Source organism: Trichechus manatus, unplaced genomic scaffold, assembly GCF_000243295.1.
Source record: "Trichechus manatus latirostris isolate Lorelei unplaced genomic scaffold, TriManLat1.0 scaffold00036, whole genome shotgun sequence".
Classification (NCBI taxonomy): domain Eukaryota; kingdom Metazoa; phylum Chordata; class Mammalia; order Sirenia; family Trichechidae; genus Trichechus; species Trichechus manatus.
In genome coordinates this window covers 7776067-7798714 of record NW_004443972.1, presented here as the reverse complement: position 1 = coordinate 7798714, position 22648 = coordinate 7776067, and the positions used below count along the sequence as shown (strand labels likewise).

Below are 22648 nucleotides of genomic sequence, written 5' to 3'. Positions count from 1 at the left end.
GGTGTTACTGGACCATTTTGCACTAGAAAAGGAGAAAAGAAATAGATCGACTTTAAAAATAGAATAATGTTTTTTTCCCACAATATGTCACATACATATATCTGAAAACAAAGCATTTAAAAGGACAAAAGGATATTTTTTCAAAGGCTATAAAATTTCCTGACAAATGGGCAGAATACTGTAACCCATGTGAAATGAAGATTTATAACGTTAATCTCAAAAACTAAAGTGTTCTTCAAATCAGCAAGTATAAGAACGTGCCAACATAAACAAAGGGTATAAATGAACAATTGGTAAAAGAAATACAAATATTCCAATCCTACCTTAGTTCTTGTGTCAAGGTCCCTTACCTGCTTCAGGTGCATCTGATGACAGAGGTAGTGGCGGGGGAGGAGGGGGCAAGGGCCCCGAGGAGGCAGCCCCCATTATTGGTCCCACAGAGGTACCAGTTGCCACTTCGGACCCCGCAGGCAATGTGCCCGATGCCACGACGGGCAGTATGGCGATCTCCCCATCCCCTTTCTTCTGAATTTTAATGGTCCCTTGTTTCTCCAGTTCATGGATCTTTTTTTCCAGGGTAGACTGTCTTTGAATGGCTTCTTCTTTTTCCTTGACCATTTTTCTTAATGTATGAACCTGGGTATTTGCATCTTTGTAGATTTCCTGCAAGAGAGTCTGTGATGAAGAATTTGTCTTCACATGACATTCCTATCTATCCCCATCAGACCGGCACATCAAGGATGAAGAAAATAACTAAAAAGTAGGAAAAGGATAAGAAGTCCCTGAGTAGCATGGTTAGGCACTCGACCACTAGCTTAAAGGTTGGCAGTCCAAACCCACACAGAGGCACCTCAGAAGACAGGCCTGGTGATCTGCTTCCAAAATGGCACAGCCTTGAAAACTCTATATGGCAGTTCTACTCTGCACGCACAGGTCAACATGAGTTGGAACAGATCAAGAAAGAAGATACTCATATAAATAGGAATTATATGGAACTCAACCAGAATCTATAAAGTGCCATCAATCATCAATTGTTCACTGGTAATGTACACTAATATAGTCTAGCAATTGTGTCATTGTTAAGATAGGTCTTTACATTTAATAAATACAGCTAACTCAATTTTCTCAGCAGGTGGAAAGGAGCAGGGCAGAAATGACCCCAAAATAATCTTATAGTTGACTCTGGAATACACTGACTGTATTCTGGTGGTGTAGCATGCTTTGTTTTCACTTATTATAAAATTCCTTTGTAACTTCTAGATACATATCAGCTAACAATAGACAAAAGGGCCTAAATCAGCCTTGGATAGAAGTCAGATTGGGATTAAAAATGCTTTGCAGAAAGTATGGAATAATCTACTCATAAGTAAACTGTTCCCGAACGGGTTACTCTTGCCCTCATAATGCCGCCTTGACCAGGGCTCAGGGCAGGGATCGTTTTAACATCTTCCCTCTGGTAATGCAGTTAACAAAATGGGCCAAAGCATCCCTCCACTAATTACTTATTTCTGTCTAGGTTTTTAGCAGAAAACAAAGAAGTTACAATTTTCAATTCAAAGCCCTTCCTGGCTCCTTTTATAAGGGGCCCATAGAGGTTCCAGGGAAAGAATTTATGGAACTGAACTTACTCACTGGGCCTTGTACATGTGATCTCTCACCACAAACCTCCAGCAGGCAGGGAAACATTCTTCACACTCTGTCTATTATTAATAATCTGAGAGTCTGAACTTGAATTGAGTCCATATGCTATAACTTTGTTTCAGTGGCGTGCCAGAAAGTAAATTTCCTGGATTTAACTGTAGGACATGTCAGAATATCAACACACGCAGACATGATAACCATCACATAAAAGGTGCCATTTCATTAACAGTGGTGCAAAGGCAAGCCACTCGCCTGAAAGCCCTCCAGGCATTTTGGTGTTTTTTATGTTCTGTACAATCCCAAGCTCACGGATGGCACTCCATAAATACCCGACACGTAAAGTGAAACCAGTGTTAAGCCCAAATAAAATACCAGGGATTAGCTGACAGTAAAACAGATTGGTTTTGCTTTGCTTTTTTTTTTTTTGGTGAATGCCATTAGGTCTAGCCTGTGTTGTAATTTCACTGTTGCCACGGCAACCACCAAATCTGGTTTCAAGTAGATGCAAACCAAAGAAGCCCACGTCCTAATAAAAAACAAATAAGTGGCATGCATTAAATCCATGCTGTGTTTTTATTTCCAACCAAATGGATGAGCCACAGAACTGATTCAGTCTCTTCCAGATGGGACAATACAGTTGTTCCCAATGCCTATGATAAGGAAAATACTGAACCCCCAGAATTTTATTATACACACATGTGCATACATACCCTGACTATGTGTATGTTTCATTAGAGTCTCACCTCTGAAGCGGTTCCAGTAAATACGCTGCACCATTCCTCTGAAATTAATGTATTCCATGTCCCACTAGCCTAAAGCAGACACAAGTTCCCTGCCACGCCCATCGGGGGCAGCTGTCACCATCGCACTTACTCGAACAACATCCAGCTCTTTGTTCCTCTGCATGAGCTGCTTTTCCAGTTCCACAATCTTGGACATGGCTTCATTCTCCGTGTCTTGCAGTTTTTCAGACAACTGTAAAGTTTTTAAAGGGAAGCTGTGTCACAACATGGGACAAAACTGATCTACGTCCTTGGTTCTCAGAAGTGTAGCTCAAAGACCATTAGGGGACCACCAGAGTCCTACACGTGTTTCACAAGTTGTTTTCTGGCATTGTTAATTTTTATAATATAGCTCTGAGTACATATTTGTCTCTGAGAGGAATTAATAATTTATATGTAATCCTTAATAAAACCCATACGTCAGCTTCTTAGTTTTCAACAAACACAGTGTGTCTTCCTCCATTTTTGAAGGAGCTAGCAAGGGTAGGAGTCCTTGGGTGTTGCAAATGGTTAACATGCTCAGCTGATAACGGAAAGGCCAGAGATTCAAGTCCACCCAGAAGTGCCTCAGAAGAAAGGCCTGGAGGTTTACTTCCAAAAAATCAGCCATTAAAAACCCTGTAGAGTAAATTCTATTCTGACATACATGGGACTGCCATGAGTTGGAACCAACTGGACAGGAACTGGTACTAGTAGCAAGAAGAGAGAACAGTAAGGTCAGGGTGGAGGCGCAGAAAGTCTTCTGTTCCCCTTATTCCCCTCATAAGAAAGGACCATCAGCCAAAAGCTTTTGAAAATAGTTGATCGAAAAAACTCTGTTCTGTCATTATAGATCCAGTTAAAAAAAAAAGAAAAAAAAAAGACTATTATCTGTTACAACCCAAACTACCTAAATAAGAAAAGACATTTTGGGAGGCAGTTCAAATTAAGAGGTGGCCTGTGGCAGAAGTGGGTATACAAATATGGCCATACAATGCTGGCTGAGGCTTCAAGTGAAAGACAGGGTGGACATGGGTTAAATAGCTACTTTTAGCATAAGGCTCTAAAATTGGGCAACTTCAGATTTCTTATGTCTCACTGAAAATGATCACAGGTAAGGAAAATCAGTGAGGCAAGATGAGGAGCAAGAGTGGAGATTTATACTGACCAGGCTCAGAATATAACACAAACCTTTTAAGTGAAGACTCTTGGGCCTGCAATTCTCTTCCCAAGAAGGTGCCAGCTGGGTTACTGCAGCACTTATAAAAGGAGGGTCTGGGGCTCACCAACCTGGCTTAAACACAAGCCAGGAAGATGCTCATTTTCAGAATGATGGGAAAAGGTGAAGGGCATTAAGCACATGTTTCCTAAAGAAACACGGAAGAAAATAAATGGACTACTCAAAGGGAAAAATGATACTCCTTTAAAAAAAAAAAACTCATTTTACAATCAAGAAAACAGTCAATCGGAACGTTATCAAAATAATTAGGCCCTCACAATGCTTGGGCTTTTGAGAAGCCCTATTCTGTTCATTCTTTCAGTATTTACATATGTACCTCACGAATGAGCAACCGAACAACCTCTGAAGGCCTTTAGACTCATATTCAACTGTGGTCTGTGGCAGGTAAGATCCTTCAAAGAAAATGAGCCCCTGCTCTAATACAGAGCTGATGTTATACTGAGAGGGCACACCTCTTCAAATAAGAGGACATACGGAAAAGCTTGCTGGTTTCCTTGGAAATGCCTATGTTGAAATTAATCTATTCAGAATGTAAGGAACCCTAAGGCAGGAGTGTACATCCATGCATCACAGACACACCACATCATCTTGTCCACGAGCTTATGTGGACACATTTCATAGAAGATGACTCATATTCAGAAGAAGGTTCTTCATCACCTAGGCTCAAATTCCCATATTTGAGTTGCATTTCCCTCTAATCTTTAGGTTACAACAGTTATCTAGCTCTCCTGTGCCTAAAAGACAGCTAGAGAATTTGAACTCAGTGTAACTAAGCAGGTATGTGGGCTAAAGCAAGGCAACCGATCCACTTCAGTTTTAAGTAATACAAAATGCCTTCTTGGAAAAAACCTAGAATGGCTTCTGATAATACCCTATCCCAAGTTACAGCCCATTCATGTATTCCAGATGCTCGCATTACTGCCATAAAGCCAACATTAATTCAGCTTTACACTTTTGTTGAAACCAAGCTACTTTTCTTTTTCTGAGATGCACTTACATGAGAAATGTTTTCTTCCAGTTCCTCCACCCTCTCCAAGGCTGCATTCTTGGTTTCAGCATCTTCCAGCAGAGCTCCCACATCGAACACGTTGTCCAGGTAAGCCTGAATCTGTACCTGCAGCTTGTCACTCTCAGTGTGTTTTAGCTTCTAAAAACCAAAATGCAAGAGAAGGTGGTGTTAGCATTATCTGTGCAAACAGAACATAATCCCCCAACAGTCTACGTGCTTCTGTTTGTTCCAAATAGTCCAGTCTCTTCCAAGAGAGGGCTTAATGTATCAGCCTCCTTAAGAGAATTACAAAGTGATTGCCTGAGACAATACAATCAATTAGATTACCTTCTGGGGACTAACCCCTCCCAAATATACACACATTTTCCCTCTAACCCTTCCTGCCCCATGTAGACATATTCTAACCTAAAACATTTTGAAGTATGCAAAATCAAGATAATAGAAAAATTAAAAACAGCTTGGAAAGGGAACAGCAGTCACAGGCAACATAAAACTTGAGGGGTATCTGTGTAGTACAAAAGAATGGGGTGGGTGGTACCTTTGCCTGCATAGTGCCCCCCAGTGTATTTGTGTGAGGTGGGGGCAGGAGGGGCAGTGGGGGAGACACTGAGAGAGTAGACACCTAGCCTTCAGGCTTATTTTAGCACAAGTTGCACACCTTCTACAATTGCCTCCCTAAGTCACTGCCCAGCAGGAGTAGCTTAAGGCTTCCCAAAGTACACATCAGGAAGCTTTCCCTGTTCACACATCCCAGGGCTCAGCATCCAATCAGAACTCTTAGCTCGCTGTAAGGTGAAACTAAAGGTAAAATAAATCATGGAGTCTTCCCTACATAAGTCAGGACTTGCTCTAGGGAACCGATGAGTGGAGTGGTCAGAATAATATCTGGCACATGGATGATTTATAAGTAAATATTTATGGAACAAGTTAATGACTACTTAATAAGATTGGGTTACTGTAAACTAATGAAACATTTTATACATTATGTGCTTGTAAGTCTTACTCTTTCAACCACCTCTGTCTATCAGGGTCCAGAACCAACAGACCAATAAGTTAAAGAAATACAGAGTTTAGAAAGAATCTTACATTTTCAAAAGGAATTTCCTCTATATAAATTCTCAAGAAAGTGGATTTTCTCCTAGGACTAATGTGGAATTCTACAACTTAGTCTACTCTAAAGAGACTGCTCCACCTTAGCTTCAGAGTCAAAACTGAAAAAGATTTCTGAATAAGGGCAAAATTTAAAAAAACAGAAAATGGAGAAGGGCCTTCATGGGATTTTTTTTTTACAAGATTCACAATGAATATGTTGACAGACGTGTTAATAACTGCCACTGTAACCTGGAGCCTAAAAGCTAAGTCTGCCTGGACATCAAAAAACTTTAAACCCAGGACACCATTAGTCATAGATCCAGTTTTTGCTCAAATATTGCCATTCTCAGAGCATATGAGAAAAGAAGACAGACAAATCTCAACCTCAAAGCAGAAAAACCAACCTCTCAATAATGTGATTAATGGTATTAGTGGCTCTTCAAATAGGAAAACAATTCAAACAACTCTTTAAGGGAAATCTATCAGGCCTTTCCCCAAGCAGAGTCTACACCCAAGGGCAGCCCAGCTGTCTGGTAAACCAGTCTGTCAGCCCCAGAGTAACTGGCTCTGAGATTCGGCCTCACAATAAACGAGGGTACAGTCTGTGTAATTCCCTGGCTTTATCCCTAGTGAAGGGTCCCTGGGTGGTGCTAATGGTTTGGCTGATAACTGAAAGGTTGGCAGTTTGAAACCATCCAGCAGCACTGCAGAAGAAAAGGCCTGGTGATCTGCTTCCAAAAAGAACACAGCCAAGAAAATCCTATGGAGCAGTCTACTCTGTGACACATGGGGTCACCATGAGTCAGAATCCATTTCACAGCACAAGACAACAACATCCTTAACGAAGATGGTAGTCAAACTCTGGAGATGTCCAAGGGAAGTACTTCTATCTTCTTCATAGCCAGAAATGACCTTGAAACTGAGGCAAACAGTTCTTGCCCTATCATTAGTTGTCTTCCAAATTCAACTAGACCATTCCTAGATAGACGGGAAAGCAAAAACTGCCTAACGGTCAAAAGAAGAGGGTACATCCTGTGCATGCATTGTTACTCAAGTCCATTTATGATTTCCACATTAACTTTCTGTTTCTTAGCTGAAGTAACTCAGGGAACTGGCTGAACACTTCTGAAAGGGAGCAAGAAAAAGAGTAACTTTAGACCTCCTTCTCCCAAGAACTGAAAGTGGAACTTCTAAAGCCACAAACACTTTAAGTAGAGTTTAACAGCTATATGAAGAAGTCCCTAATGTCTGCTTCCTCATAATTTTCTTATGCTCTAAGCATTTACTCATTACTACCCAGCAGTCCTGGTTTGACTTTCCCTGCCCAGATGGGGTCCCCAGAGTGACCAAGAATGTGAATTGCCCAACAGCCTGGAGAAGAGTGCGATGAGACTTGACCCAGACAGAGCTCAAAAGCAGAGGAAAGCCAGAGACAAGCCTGCAAGAGGTTATCTAACTCTGGACTAAGCAGCTGCTGGCAGAAGACAGCCTGAGGTCCCAAGAGGTCTGTAAGAATCCAGCTTCTCTGGCAGACTGCATCACTCAGATCGGTTCACTTTAACTAGCACTACAGTGGTTGACTGCATGGAGTTTCAAGCGTTCGTCCACTACTATGGAAGTGTACCTTTGAGGGTGGACAAAGAAATCAATTCCTATATCTGAGTCAAATGTTAGAGCTATACTCACGTCCAAGTATTCATCCAGGCCCAATTTGGTGAATTCATATTGGAGATGAACTCTGAAATTCATGTCTTCTACTGAATGGACTACAATATTAATAAACTGCATAGAGGCCACCTGAAATGAAATTGCCAAGGGGTTATATAGGCTCCAAACTTCTTTTCTCACTTTAATCATAGTCGTGTGCATTCAATTTCGCAAATCCAGGTCCACTGACCAATTTCCTTTTCCTTCATTTTATCAGGTGTTTAAGTATTTGTTTTAATAACTTTTTTTTTAATTGAAAAGTCATATAAATAAGTACAACAATGAAATACCACTTCACACTCACTAAGATGCCTATAATCAAAAAGACAGATAATAACGAGTGTTGAAGAGGACGTAGAGAAACTGGAACCTTCATACATTGCTGCTGGGAATGTAAAGTGGTACAGCTGCTGTTGAAAACAGCTAGGCAGATGCTCAAAAAGTTAAAGAGTTACCATGTGATCCAGCAATTCCACTCCTGCATCTATACTCAAGAGAATTTAAAACACATGTTCATGCAGAAAGCTGTAGACAAGTATATTCAAAGTAGCATTATTCATAATAGTCAAAATGTGAAAACCCAAACATCCGTCAGCTGACAAACCAGTAAACAAAATGTGGTAGATCCACATAGTGGAATATTATGCAGTAAAAAGGAATTAAAGACTGACGCATGCAACATGAATGAACTTAGAAAACAGTCTGCAAAGTGAAAGAATTCAGTCACAAAAGACCACAGATCGTATGATTTCATTCACATGAAATATCCAGATAGGCAAATCTATAGAGATAGAACACAGTTTAGGGGTGGGGGAAAAAGGGTATGACTGCTAATGAGTACAAGGTTTCTTTTAGGAGGGACAAAATGTTCTAAACGTGGATTGCAGTGATGGTTGGACAACGCTGTGAATATACTAAAACAACACTGAACTGTACACTTTAAATGGGTGTATTGGATGGCATATTAATTATATCTTAGGAAAGCTGCTTTTAAAAAAAGTCTTGTAGGTTTATCATGCAAAAATGTATAAATTATTATAGGTATATTGTAAAAAATGTGAAAATTTTTACAAAGAAGAACATTTAAATCACCTGTAATCTCCCCACAAGGTAATACTTCTACAAAGTCACTGTGATCTCTGGCTACCAAGAGTACAGTAACAGACCTTTCACCCATATTTCCATCTTAACCAACTAGTTTCTACAAAAGTTTTGGACTTTCTGTTCTCTCCGCACAACCCCATCTGTAGCCCTGAGATCTGTCACAGAGAAAACTAGTCCCCAGTTTGCCGAATAACAGAATTCAACAGTTTATATACAGCTAATGTTTCCCTCTACAATTAAAGAGAATCTCTTGCAAGGAGGTAAAATGATTGAGGAACCTAGATTTACTTTCTTGCTCAGAACCTCCTTATTCTTCCTCTCTCCCTCAAACTGAGTTTCCTTTCTTTTTTTGAAAGTGTCTTTATCAGGTTAGATCCTTCTTTACATATATCATACACTGGACATCTTTAGAAGATGTGTCAACTCTCTAGGTTACTAAGGTAAACCAAAACAAAACCAAACCCATTGCCTCCGAGTCGATTCCATCTCACAGCGACCCTATAGGACAGAGCAGAACTGCCCCATAGGGTTTCCAAGGAGCGGCTGGTGGATTCAAACTGCTGACCTTTTGGTTAGCAGCCAAGCTCTTAACCACTGTGCCACCAGGGCTCCAGTTAGTAGTGTACTCTATTGTAATTTACTAAAAAAAAAAAAATCACTTCAGGTTCTATGGTAAAACGAGCTAAAAAAGATTTTGCCAGTTCTTTTGTTTTCTTTTGTCCACAAAAAATACATAAAAAAGGGGAAAATATCTTGCCCTATATTAAAGGAATTTGTATGATATGTTATGAAGAATATGTTGTTTTGGGAGGTTGAGCAACCTAATTGTATCCTCAAGGCAGTTTATGAAAAGACTCATTTTCTGGAGGAAAAACATGGTCAGATTTTGGCACCCTTCCATTTCTCTTGAGAAAGCAGGTCTAAATGCTCTGTTGAGCTTTAGGATATGCACTGCTTGCTAGGTAACACATGAATGTGGCACAGAGTACCTGTGTGCCAGCAGCCTCTAAGTAAGGTACCTCAATGTATATACACATGAATAAATGAGCTGACAGGAAATATGCTCTAGTTTGTAGATGGGCAGCCGCAGGTGTTGTTAAGGGCTTTCAGCAGGAACTCAAATGGCCAGAGAAGTATGGTAAAGTAACGTGAGTGAGTGAGGTAGGCCATGGGCAGCACAATAGGGAATGGTGTAGACTGTGACAAACTGGAGAAGCTATCTTTGTGCTAAAGGAAGAGGGGCTACTTGGCTCCTGAAGCTGATATTCTGCAGAAACGGGGCATGGTGCTATCCAAAATTTTTCATTTTCAAGAAAATTCAAAATCTGTATTTTTATGTTCAATCTCCAAATTTTTATGTAGAGTCAACAATGTCAGCCTAACATCACAAGCCTGTGGCTTGGCTCCAACTTGGAGCCTCTGGTTTACAACTTCAGCTCTAAAGGAATGAAGAAGCTGCTCTTAGCAAGGCAGAGAAAAGAAATGGTAAGGGGGGCCAGGGCATAAGCCTCTTTAGATATTTATCACCAGAGCAAAAATTAGCCTTAAAAACTCCAAAAGATCCTAATAACAAGAATCAAAAAGCCAATGTGAAAGTTATTCCTTGTTTCACACTTAGTTTTTATCTTTTAAAAGCAAATAACATGCTTTATGGAAACGAAAACTTCTTCTAGAGGGTTTCTTCTTTCTCACTGATTTTGGAAGGGGTTAGGGGGCTAGGAGGCATATAAATTTTGAGGATCCAGGAAAAAAAAATTCCACATGAAAGGGTTAGAAATTTGCAAAGCTATTTTTCATGCTTTATAATCGCCGAAGCAATTAAAATGAAAATTGTACTTGGTATCCTAAACACAGGCTTTGGAAGACCCTACAATGTAAGCGCTGACTAGGATACCTCCTCTAGGCTGGGACTGAGTGGAGAGATTAAGCCCAGGTATGGACATCCTGGGCCCAGAAGTTCCCTAGGGTAACTGCATTAGGTCAAAGAAAGCCTGCAGATCTGAGTGCACTCAAGGGTAATTTGTCCCAGGAAATTCTCTAGAGCATCTTCAGCTCACAATTAAGATTTAGGTATAAGAATTCAAAAGTCCTGGAACTCATTTAGTTTTCCTTTTTTTTTAACCTAAGGATGACAGTATTGTATGGCTGCTGAACCACGTTCTTATATGGGATCAAAGCTGCTATGGAGATCTGCAGTATGATTATGCCCTCACCGAATTACTAGAGTAGGAAAGAGATCAAGGGGAAAAAATCACTGCTATGTATTTATTTTCGGGATGTTGCTATTGTTGTATGCCATCGAGTCGATTCCAACTCATAGTGACCCTATATGACAGAATAGATGTCCCATAGGGTTTTCTAGGCTGTAATCTTTACAGAAGGAGCCCTGGTGGCACAGCAGTTAAGCACTCAGTTGCTAATCAAAAGGTCAGAGGCTCGAACCCACCAGCCACTGCACGGGAGAAAGATGCAGCAATCTGCTCCTGTAAAGATTTACAGCCCTGGAAACCCTATGGAGCAGTTCTGCTCTGTCCCATAGGGTCGCTGTGAGCTGGAATTTTTTTGGAATTTTTATGGAAGCATATCATCAGGTCTTTTCTCCCACAGAGCTGCTGGGTAGATTTGAATTGCCAACCACTCCATTAGCAGCCAAGTGATTAACCATTGCACCAGCAGGACTCCTTAATTTTGGGGATACATACTGTCAGTTCTACAAACCAAAGCCCTCTAGTCTTTGAAAATATAGTCTGAGAAGGCCACTGGCTGGGGCCTGCAGAAGCTGAAATGGTCAAGGCTCTTGGTTTCTACCTTAAGGCTTCCTATGCGGCACCATCATCAGCTAAAGTGACAATTTTGGGCGTTTACACCAGAAACGTTTACCTGTTAACTTCCTTTTCCCAACTGCATGGATCCTCTCCTTTATTTGTTATAAATAATCAGTACTTCTGGCCTTTACTATAAGTATGTATGTAAGGAATAAAACTGAAAACAAATGCCACAAGGGGAAAAACAGATTAAGAAGGACAATCTAGATTGGATCTATAGCATGTAACATTCAATTTCCTGTCATTTGTAACACACGCACGCACGCACGCACACACGTATACACCCACACCCCTAGTGGAGTTAGAAAAAAACTGCTGAGTTTGCTATGTTGAATGTAATACAGAAACAACGCACCATAAAATCTATGTTATTGTCTTCATTCCTGAAATGTTCCATCAGCTTCTCAAAGCGTTGTTTTTCTCCGCAAACCTGAAACATAACATTTCATCACCATGTGAAATTCTAAACATAAGCACTCCAAAATTAGATGCAGAAATTTCAGCATTAATAATTACTTCCAGAATATATATTTTTCTTCGTTCTCACACACTATTTACTTCTTCTCTAAGCTACTTAACTCACAAATAGCAACGGGAGCCAGTACCAAAAGCTGATTCTGGTTTCTTTTGCATGTTCTCTTGATATTTTGAGATCCCTGTCAAGTGTGTTTTTCTTTCATTGGCTGTCTTTGCAGTCCCACCAATTTTTGAGCACACACTCAGAATCCCAGAAGGTACTTCATGGTAAAAAATGATCACCGATCTCCTTCTTACAAAAGTACTTTCAAAACAGACATGCTAAAAGTTTTCAATAATTTAGTATTTAAATTCCTAGAAAGGCAGATTCAAAATTTTCATATTATGTCAAACTGAATCAAAGACTTAGAGCATCAACTACAACACAGAGGTAAATAAGACACTTTGGAAAGCTGTGTTAACCCATTTAAGGTGACTGGAGGATAGAAATTTACAATTACTTGTGAAGTAGCATCCCAGAACCCTGAAACATGAATTCAGCTCAAATTAATTCTTTAAATAAACAGGTGAAACGAGCAGATAAAGTACTGGAAACTCCAAGGCTCCAAGAGATCTGCATATATATGGAGTTAAATATATGGAGTTAAAAGCAGAGCCAAAATTTGAAAACAAATAGTGGTGATGGTTGCACAGTATGATGAACATTACACTCTACAATGTAATGCTGAACATACATATACAATGTCACTGAATGGTACATGTAAAAAAGGCTGAAATGGCAAATTTTTTGTTTACATATATTATATATATTTACCACAACTTAAAAACAACAACAGAGTCAAAGAAGATTTGTACCAAATAATACACTTCTCTGGAAATGCATTCTCAAAATCTAAGAACAAACTTTAATTCTGTCAATGTCCTTTTTTTGGAGCCAAGTCCTACTCCCATAGGTTTATTCATTCATTCAGCCTTCAGAAAATGTTTCCCTGAATGTCTAAGGACTGCGAACTTGGTCAGTAAGACACACTCCCTGTTCTTGACATTTTGCAAATTTAATCTTGGTTTCACATGCTAAACTAAATTTTCTGATTCCATTTGTGATCTTAGGGATACTCAGGCTGATCCTGAAGAATTCTTCCAAAATGATACCTCATAATATTATAATTTAATTCAGTCAAGTTAAATAATGCCATTTAATTATATATTAAATGGACATATATACTATGGGGAAGATAAAGTCCCACGAAGGAATTTTGATTGTTTTGTTCACTACTGTTTTCCTCAACACCTAGAAGAACAATGCTTAGCTCATCGTAAGTTCTCGATAATATTTGTTGAATTGCACTGAATAGAGGATGAATGAATAACTGTGTCAAACTATACTTAACAGAAGGTGACTGTCTTCCTACTTTCCATCATGTTTTAGGGTGAAACAAGAACCATTAGACCACTCAGATCGGCACCTGAATTAAATCTGTAGCAGTCGTCCCCATGCCTATCTGCTGGGAGTGTTAAAAGAAGAGTAACCCTGAACCTCTGAACACCTTTTAATTTCAAAGCAACTTCATTTTTTGAAAAGATTCAGACCATCATTAACTGTATTCTGATGACTACCCTCCATTTATATGGGCATGCCTTAATAAAAAATAATTACAGATGCAGAGGAACACAGCATGGGGCCAATATAGAGGACGGGGAGAAGGCTCAAGAAGAGAGATTCTAGTATTGGCGTGAAAATGCACTTGCCCGCCCCCAGAGCTCGCCAGCAAGTCTGATTCCAGGTGAGGTCAGGTGAGCTAGGGGTGACACAGCATGTATATTTTTTAAAGCATTAGAGGTCATTTTGATGCTCCACAAAGGCCACAGACCACAAATTTAAGGAAATACTGTGTTCTGTCCCTGCCCCAGCACTGCTCCTGCCCCAGCAGCCTCTTGGCACCAACATTTTTTTTTTCCTTTCTTGTTCTTTTTATTGTAGTTTAGATGAAGGTTTACAGAGCAAATTAGTTTCTCATTAAACAATACAGTATTTTGTGACACTGGCTGCCAACCCCACAACATGTCAACACTCTCCCCTTCTTGACCTTGGGTTCCCCATTACCAGCTTTCCTGTCCCCTCCTGCCTTCTCGTCCTTGCCCCTGGGCTGGTGTACGCATTGAGTCTCGTTTTGTTTTATGGGCCTGTCTAATCTTTGGCTGAAGGGTGAACCTTAGGAGTGATTTCAGTACTGAGTTAAAAGGGTGTCCAGGGGCCATACTCTCGGGGTTTTTCCAGTTTCTGTCAGACCAGTAAGTCTGGTCTTTTTTTTTCTTTTCTCTATTATTTTTTATTGTGCTGGCTTCCCAGTATTGTGTACTGTCTTATCCTTCACCAAAACTACCACTTATTTATTGTCTATTTAGTGTTTTTCCACCCCCACCCCTCGCCTCTTGCATAACCATCAAAGATTGGGTCTTTTTGTGTGCAAACCTTTTCATGAGTTTTTATAGTAGTGATCTCGTACAATATTTGTCTTTTCGTAACTAATTTCACTCAGCATAATACCCTCCAGATTCATCCACATTGTGAGATGTTTCCCAGATTCATCATTGTTCTTTATCGTTGCATAGTACTCCATTGTGTATATGTATCATAGTTTTTTTTATCCATTCATCTGTTAATGGGCATTGTGATGGTTAAGATTGTGTGTCAACTTGGCTGGGCCATGATTCTCAGGGTTTATATGTGATCACTCCCATGACTGAATTTGCTGTGAGTAGCCAATCAGTTGAAAGGGAGTCTCCTTGGAGGTTTGACCTGCATCCGAATATAAGCAGAAGTTCTGGCTTTTTGCTTGCTCTGGATCCTGTAGCTGCCTCCTGTTCATCTGACCTCTGGTTCTTGGGAGTTGAGGTATCAGCTTATTTGCTGATCTTGAGATTCGTTGATCTTCACAGCCTGTGAGCAGAGCCCTGCTCTCTGACCTGCCAATCTTGGGTTCGCCAGCCCCTGCGGCTGTGTGAATTAGGAAAGACCTCTACCCTGATCCAGGGACTTGGGATGCTTCAGCCCCTACAAGTGCATGAGCTGTTTCTTTGATATAAATCTCTAGGTATATTTATACCCTTTACTGGTTTGGCTTCTCTAGAACCCACGCTACAACAGGCACCTACCTAGGTTGTTTCCATCTTTTTGCTATTGTGAACAATGCTACAATGAACTTGGGTGTATATATGTCTATTTGTATGACAGCTCTTATTTCTCTAGGATATATTCCTAGGAGTGGGATTGCTGGATCATATGGTATTTCTATTTCTAGCTTTCTAAGGAGGCGCCATACCATTTTCCAGAATGGTTGTAACATTTTGCATTGCAACCAGCAGTACATAAGAGTTCCAATCTCCCTGCAGCCTCTCCAACATTTGTTATTTTCTGTTTTTTTGATTCATGCCAGTAATGCCAGGGTGAGATGGTATCTCATCATGGTTTTGATTTACATTTCTCTAATGGCTACTGATGGCAAGCATTTTCTCATGTGTCTGTTAGCCACTTGAATGTCTTCTTTGGTGAAGCATCAGTTCATTTCCTTTGCCCATTTTTTAACTGGATTTGTCTTTTTGTCATAGAGTTGTTGGATTTTCCCGTAGATTTTAGAGATAAGACCTTTGTCTGCCTTGTAATAGCCAAAAATTTTTTCCCAGTCTGTTTTTACTCTTGGTGAAGTCTTCTGATGAGCATAAGTGTTTAATTTTTAGAAGATCCCAGTTATCTAACTTATCTTCTAGACTCTGTGGTTGTTAATTATGGCTTGTATTCGTCAATGCAGTGCATTACGGCCTGTAGTGTTGGTCCTATTTTTCTTCTATGAACTTTATAGTTTTTGGCTTTATATTTAGGTCTTTGATCCATTTTGAATTAGTTTTTGCGTATGGTGTGAGATATGGGTCCTGTTTTATTTTTTTGCAGATAAACATCCAGTTTTGCCAGTACTATTTGTTTAAAAAACTGTCTTTTCCCTGTGTGATGGACTTTGGGCCCTTGTCGAACATCAGGTGACCGCAGGCAGATGGATTTACATCTCGGTTCTCAATTATGTTCCACTGGCCAATGTATCTGTCATTGTACCAGTACCAGGCTGTTTTGACTACCGTAGCTGTATAGTAGGTTCTGAGGTCAGGTAGTGTGTGAGTCCTCCTACTTTCTTCTTCTTCTTCAATAGTGCTTTACTTATCCGGGGTTTTTTCCCCTTCCACAGGAAGTTAATGATTAGTTTTTCCATCTCTTTAAAGAATGCTGCTGGTATTTGGCTCAGGATTGTATTGTATTTGCTGATTGCTTTGGGCAGAATTGACATTTTCACAATGTTGAGTCTACCTATCCATGAGCATGGTATGTTTTTCCATTTATGTAAATCTCTTTTGGTTTCTCGCAGTAGTGTTTTGTAGTCTTCTTTGTATAGGTCTTTTACATCCCTGGTTAGATTTAGTCCTAAGTATTTTAGTTTTTAAGGGCTATTATAAATGGTATCGTTTTCCTGATTTCCTTTTCATCATTTTATTTATTGGTGTATAGGAATCCAACTGATTTTTGTATGTTTATCTTGTATCCTGCTATTCTGCTGTATCTTTCTATTACTTCCAGTAGTTTTCCCATGGAGCCTTTTGGGTTTTCTACGTATAGTATATCATCCGCAAATAGGGACAGTTTAACTTTTTCATTATCAATCTGGATGCGCTTTCTTTTTCTTGCCTATTTTCTTGATCTAGCTAGGATTTCCAGCACAATGTTAAATAGGAGTGGTGATAAAGGACATCCTTATCTTGTGCCTGTTCTAAAGTGGAATGATTTCAGCCTCTCTCCATTAAGAATGATGTTGACTGCTGGTTTTGCATAGATGCCATTTATTATATCGAGGAATTTCTCTTCTATACCTATTTTATTGGAGTTTTTATCAGGAATGGGTGCTGGACTTTGTCGAAAGCCTTTTCTGCATCAATTGAGATGATCATGTGTTTATTTATGTGGTAGATTATGTTGATTGATTGTCTAATGTTGAACATCCTTGCATACCTGGTATCAATCCTACTCGGTCGTGGTGTATTATTATTTTGATAAGATGCTGAATTCTATTGGCTAGAATTTCATTGATAATTTTTGCATCTATATTCATGAGAGATATTCATCTGTAATTTTCTTTTTCTGTGTTGTCTTTGCCTAATTTCAGTATCGGGGTTATGCTGACTTCGTAGAATGGATTCAAAAGTATCTCTTTTCTGAAACAGTTTTGAGTAGTACTGGTGTAAGCTCTTCTCTGAATGTTTGGTAGAATTCTCCAGTGAAGCCATCTTGGACAAGGCTTTTTTTTTGTTGGGAGTTTATTACCGTTTCAATTTCTTCTCTTATTATGGGTCTGCTCAGATTTTCAACATCATTTTGTGTTAGTTTGGGTAGGTAGTGTGCTTCTAGAAATTTGTCCACTTCCTCTAGTTTTCAAATTTGTTGGAGTATAGTTTTTCATAGTACTCTGTTATGATCCTTTTTATTTCAGTTGAGTCTGTTGTAATGTTTCCCATTTCATTTCTTATTTAGGTTATTTGCATCCTCTCCTGTTTTTGTCAGTTTGGCCAGTGGTTTGTAGATTTTGTTGATCCTTTCCAAGAACCAACTTTTGGTTTTGTTGATTCTTTCTACTGTTTTTCTATTCTCTATTTCATTTATTTCTACTCTGATCTTTATTATTTCATTTCTTCTGCTGGCTGTGGGCTTCTTTTGCTGTTCTCCTTCTATTTGAATTGTGTAGCTAACGTTTTGATTTTGTCCCTTTCTTCTTTTTTGATATGTGCATCTATTGCTGTAAATTGACCTCTGAGCACTGCCTTGGTTGTGTCCCAGAGATTTTGTTATGATGTGTTTTCATTCAAGTTTGATTCTAGGAATTTTTTGATTCTATCTTTGATTTCTTCTATCATCCAGTGGTTTTTAAGCAGGGTGTTATTCAGTTTCCATGTAAACTGATTTTTTTTCCTTGCTCTTCCTGTTGTTAATTTCTACCTTGATGGCATTGCGATCAGAGAAGATACTTTCTATTATCTCAATGTTTTGGATTTTGTTGAAGGTTGCTTTGTAGCCTAAGATGTGATCTATTCTGGAGAACACTCCATGTGTGTTGGAAAATAATGTGTACTTTGCAGCTGTTGGGTGTTCTATATATGTCCATGAGGTCAAGTTCGCTGATTGTGGCCTTAGATCTTCTGTATCTCTGCTGAGTTTCTTTCTAGATGTTCTGTCCTTTACTGAGAGTGGTATGTTGAACTCTCCTACTACTACTGTGGAACTGTCAATTTCTCTTTTCAGTGCTGTTAGAGTTTGTTTTATGTATTTTGGAGCTCTGTCATTGGGTGCATAGGTGTTTATTACGGTTATGCCTTCATGATGGATTGTCCCTTTAATCATTATATAATGCCCTTGTCTTTTATGGTGGATTTTGTTTTAAAGTCTATTTCATCTGAGATTAGTATTGCCACTCCTGCTTTTTTTGGTAGCTGCTTGCTTACTTTTTTCCAATATTCAATTTTTTAATAAATTTACATCTTTGTTTCTAAGGTGTGTCTCTTGTAGACACCATATTGATGGATCCTGCTTTTTTATCCATTCTGTTACTCTCTCTGTCTCGTTATGGGTGCATTTAGGCCATTTACGTTCACTGTAATTATTGATAGGTGTGAGTTTATTGCTGTCATTTTGTACTTTTTTTGTGTGTGTGCTGCTAACATTTTCTTTGTTCCTCTTACTCTCCTGTGCTGAATTTCTTTGTTTGTAGATTTTTTTTCATTTGTTTTTGTAGATTTTGTGTTTACTGAAACCTTAAGTTTTTCTTCTTTATTTTGATGAGTAGGTTTGTTAACTTTCTTTGTGGTTACCCTGAAATTTACCCTTATCTTCCTAAATTTGAACCAGTCTTTTATTACTTGGTATCACCTTGCCTTCCTCTCCATTTGAAAGTTCTGTACCTACACCGCTTATTCCCTCTTTTATCGTTCTGACGTTGTTGTCATTTACAGATTAAGCTCTCTGGTCCCTGTTGTAAATCTTTTAGTTTTCATTAATCCTTGAGAATTCATTACCTAGGTTGGTATCTGGCTGATGTTGTCTTGTAACCTAGATTCAGGCTGTCATCTGATGTTGTTTGTTCTCAAACTGAAGGACTCCCTTTAACAATTCTTGTTAAGTTTGGTAAGTCTGGTCCTTTTTTGTGAATTAGAATTTTGTTCTACATTTTTCTCCAGCTCTGTCTGGGACCCTCTATTGTGATCCTTGCCAGGGCAGTCAGTGGTGGTAGCCAGGCAACATCTAGTTGTGCTGGACTCAGTCTGGTGGAGGCTGTGGTAGTTGTGATCTATTAGTCCTTTGGACTAATCTTTCCCTTGTGTCTTTGGTTTTCTTCATTCTCCCTTGCTCCACATGGGGTGAGACCAGTGGAGTATCTTAGATAGCTACTCATAAGCTTTTAAGACCCCAGACGCTACTCACCAAAGTAGGTTATAGAACATTTACTTTATAAAACTATGTTATGGCACCAACATTTTAAGGCTCCTCTAGAGAGTATACAGGAGTGCCTGGGTGGTTCAAAAGGTTAATGCGCTCAGCTGTTAATGGAAAAGCAGGAGATTCAAGCCCACCGACAAGTGCCTTGGAAGACAGGCCTGGTAATCTTCTTCTAAAATATCAGCCATTGAAAACCCTATGGAGCATAGTTCTACTCAGACACACATGGGGTTGCCACAAGTCGGAGTTGACTGAACAGCAACTGGTTTACTAGTAAAGAATATACAACAGGTTTCTGGAAACAAAAGCCTCTCACTGAAGGGAATGGTGAGGCAGTGCAGGCCGGACCCCGGATCATTGCCATCAGTCACATCTTGTGTTCGAAAGGACAAGTTTCCCTAGCCCAGGGGATGGAAATTGCTAAGGCATGATTAGAAAACACCAGAATTATAGCTGGAATATTCCTTATGAGAAACCTCAACATAAGAACTTGTTTCCCAAAACAACCTAAATGCCCATCAACAGATGAATGGATAAACAAATTATGGTAATACACACACAATGCAATACTATGCAACGATAAAGAACAATGATGAATCTGCAAAATATCTCACAACATGGATAAATCTGGAGGGAATTATGCTGAGTGAAATAAGTTAATCACAAAAGGTCAAATACTGTACAAGACCACTATTATAAGAACTCAAGTAAAAGTTTACATACAGAAAAAAACATTCTTTGATGGTTATGGGGGTAGGGAGGCAGGGGGAGGGGAAATCACTAAGTAGATAGTAGACAAGTGTCAACTTCTGTGAAGGCAAGGATAACACACAGTATAGGGGAAGTCAGCACAATTGGACCAAAGCAAAAGCATAGAAGTTTCCTAGACACATCCAAACACTCTGAAGGACCGAATAGCAGGGTCTGGGGACCATAGTCTCGGGGGACATCTAGCTCAATTGGCATAACATAGTTTATAAAGAGAATGTTCTACATTCTACTTTGGTGAGTAGCATCTAGGGTCTTAAAAGCTTGTGAGCAGCTACCTAAGATACATCCACTGGTCCCATCCCATCCAGAGCAAAGAAGAATGAAGGAAACCAAAGACAGAAGGAAAATATTAGCTCAAAGAACTAAAGGACCACACGAACCACAGATTCCACTAGCCTGAGACTCAAAGAACTAGATGGTGCCTGGCTACCACCAACAACCGCTCTGACAGAGATCACAACAGAGAGCCCCGGATAGAACAGGAGAAAAATATAGAACAGAATTCAAATTCACAAAAAAGACCAGACTTACTGATCTGACAAAGACTGGAGGAACACCAGAGACCATGGCCCCCAGATACTCTGCTACCCAGAAACGAAACCATTCCTGAAGTCCACTTTTCAGACAAAGATTAAACAGGTCTGTAAAACAAAAAATACACAAGTGAGGAACGAACTTCTTAGTTCAATCAAATATATGAGACCAGATGGACAACTCCTGTCCATAAGCAAGACAAGAAGGCAGAAAGGGACAGGAACTAGACAAATGGACACAGGGAACCTGGAGTGGAAAGGGATAGCATGCTGTCACATTGTGGGTATTGCAACCAATGTCACAAAACAATTATGTGTATAAATTTTTGAAAGAGAAGTTAACTTGAGCTGTAAACTTTCACCTAAAGCACAATAAAATTTAAAGAAAGAAAGAAAGAAATTGCTTCCCAGGAGAGTGGTTACTTCCATCTGTTTTGGAAGGTGGTAGTAGCAGGAGGAAAAAGAGAGGCCTTCTTGGATCTAGGCAAAGGTCCAAGGCAGATCCCGTGATGAAAGTTCTGTTGAGCAACTAGGCACTCACTGAACTAGAAGAGGCAACAGCTACTAATAAAAAGTGATGATGAATACAATTCCCAGGAGGGCAAAGCCCTGCAAATCAAAGAATGTTAGAAAGCTGGAACACGCCAGGGTAATCTGGTGCCCTCAATTTATGAATGAGAAACTGACGCCCAGACAGGTCAAGTATCTCTGGCATGATGAAAGGTCAGCACAGAGTGGCAGAGCAACAGTCCAACAGCCTAACAGTCCCCTCCCACACAGTCCAGAATGTTCAGGTAAACATACTGCATTTAAGAAGATAGCCAAAGTATTCCAGAATTATCTGAGATACCAACAGATTTTTTTTTTAAGTTATTTTTTTAAAAAACAAAACAATCATTTCATTATGAATATGCTTGATACCCATGCACCAGAACTGCCCATGGAACTTCAAAAAACAACAGATTCTGGGGATCTAAATTGAGACATACTGAATTAGAATCTCCATGGATTGAACTAGGAATCCGTGTTTTAAAAAGTACTCATGGTCGTTGGACGAGCATTTGGGAACCACTGATTTACACAATTTTAAACTAGACTTACTGGTTAAACTCTCAGCCTTTCTACCTATCAGCTGTAAACTGAATAGCTAGATCATTAACTCTCCAACTCATTCAACACCCAATTTAGCAACACAGATTAAGAAACATAGTTGCTATAACCATATACCATAAGAATGCAGCAGGAATTGGCCCACTGCCCCTATAGAGCATAAACCAGTTGCCATTGAGTCAATTCCCACTCACAGTGACTGCAATAGTAAAGGAAATCACAACTAATCAGGGATTGTGTCCAGGGCACTAGAGAAAATGGACTTTATATGGCTGTGGAAAACACATGGACAGCAACAAAACAAACTAATTAGAGCCTGTTAACAAAAAGAGATGCTATTGAATCCAGAACAAGCAATACTAGATTGAGATCATGCTGGGTAAGAACCCCAAGAATCATGATACTAGCCCACTAGACAGGATTGAAGTGTTTTAGAGCCTTGAACATATGAATTTCTTTAGAAATCCCTCATTCTGTCAACAGACAAATCCATGTTGAGAACACGTGTGTTATGAAACAGAGAAATACCTTTAATCTTCAAAAGTAATAGATTTAAATGCCTTCCGATTTACAGCTGCTCTCAACTTAGTGAAATGAGTCCAAACTCATGAAACGAAATGTTGCCAATCTAGAGGCCAGCTCAGGAAAACCTTGGAAGAATGATCTGCCCACTGTCTTATCCACTATAAGAACCAGAAGGGGCCCCTAGTACCAGCCGAGCTACTGGTGGATCCTCTATGAAAAGATTTAGACTGCTTTGCTGCCCATCTCAACTAACAAATTTAGGGTGGCGTTTGCTGACATTTTTCCACAGGGACAACACGGGTTCCAGGGCTCCCCTTTGTTTCTG

At 39.6% G+C, this 22648-nt stretch overlaps 1 protein-coding gene across 3 annotated transcripts in view; it reads right to left on the bottom strand.

The window, feature by feature from the left end:
• The window catches only part of FMNL2 (formin like 2), a 341516-nt gene that overhangs the window by 26632 nt on the left and 292236 nt on the right, over window positions 1-22648 (bottom strand). For all 3 annotated transcript variants that reach the window (XM_023730404.1, XM_023730402.1, XM_023730403.1), the window contains exons 10-15: window positions 11735-11809; window positions 7430-7540; window positions 4640-4789; window positions 2515-2616; window positions 351-663; window positions 1-22 (exon numbers count right to left, since the gene is read on the bottom strand). The exon at window positions 1-22 is cut by the window's left edge and continues 197 nt beyond it. In XM_023730404.1, coding sequence (XP_023586172.1) covers window positions 1-22; window positions 351-663; window positions 2515-2616; window positions 4640-4789; window positions 7430-7540; window positions 11735-11809 — 773 coding nt within the window. The remainder of the gene's footprint in view (window positions 23-350; window positions 664-2514; window positions 2617-4639; window positions 4790-7429; window positions 7541-11734; window positions 11810-22648) is intronic.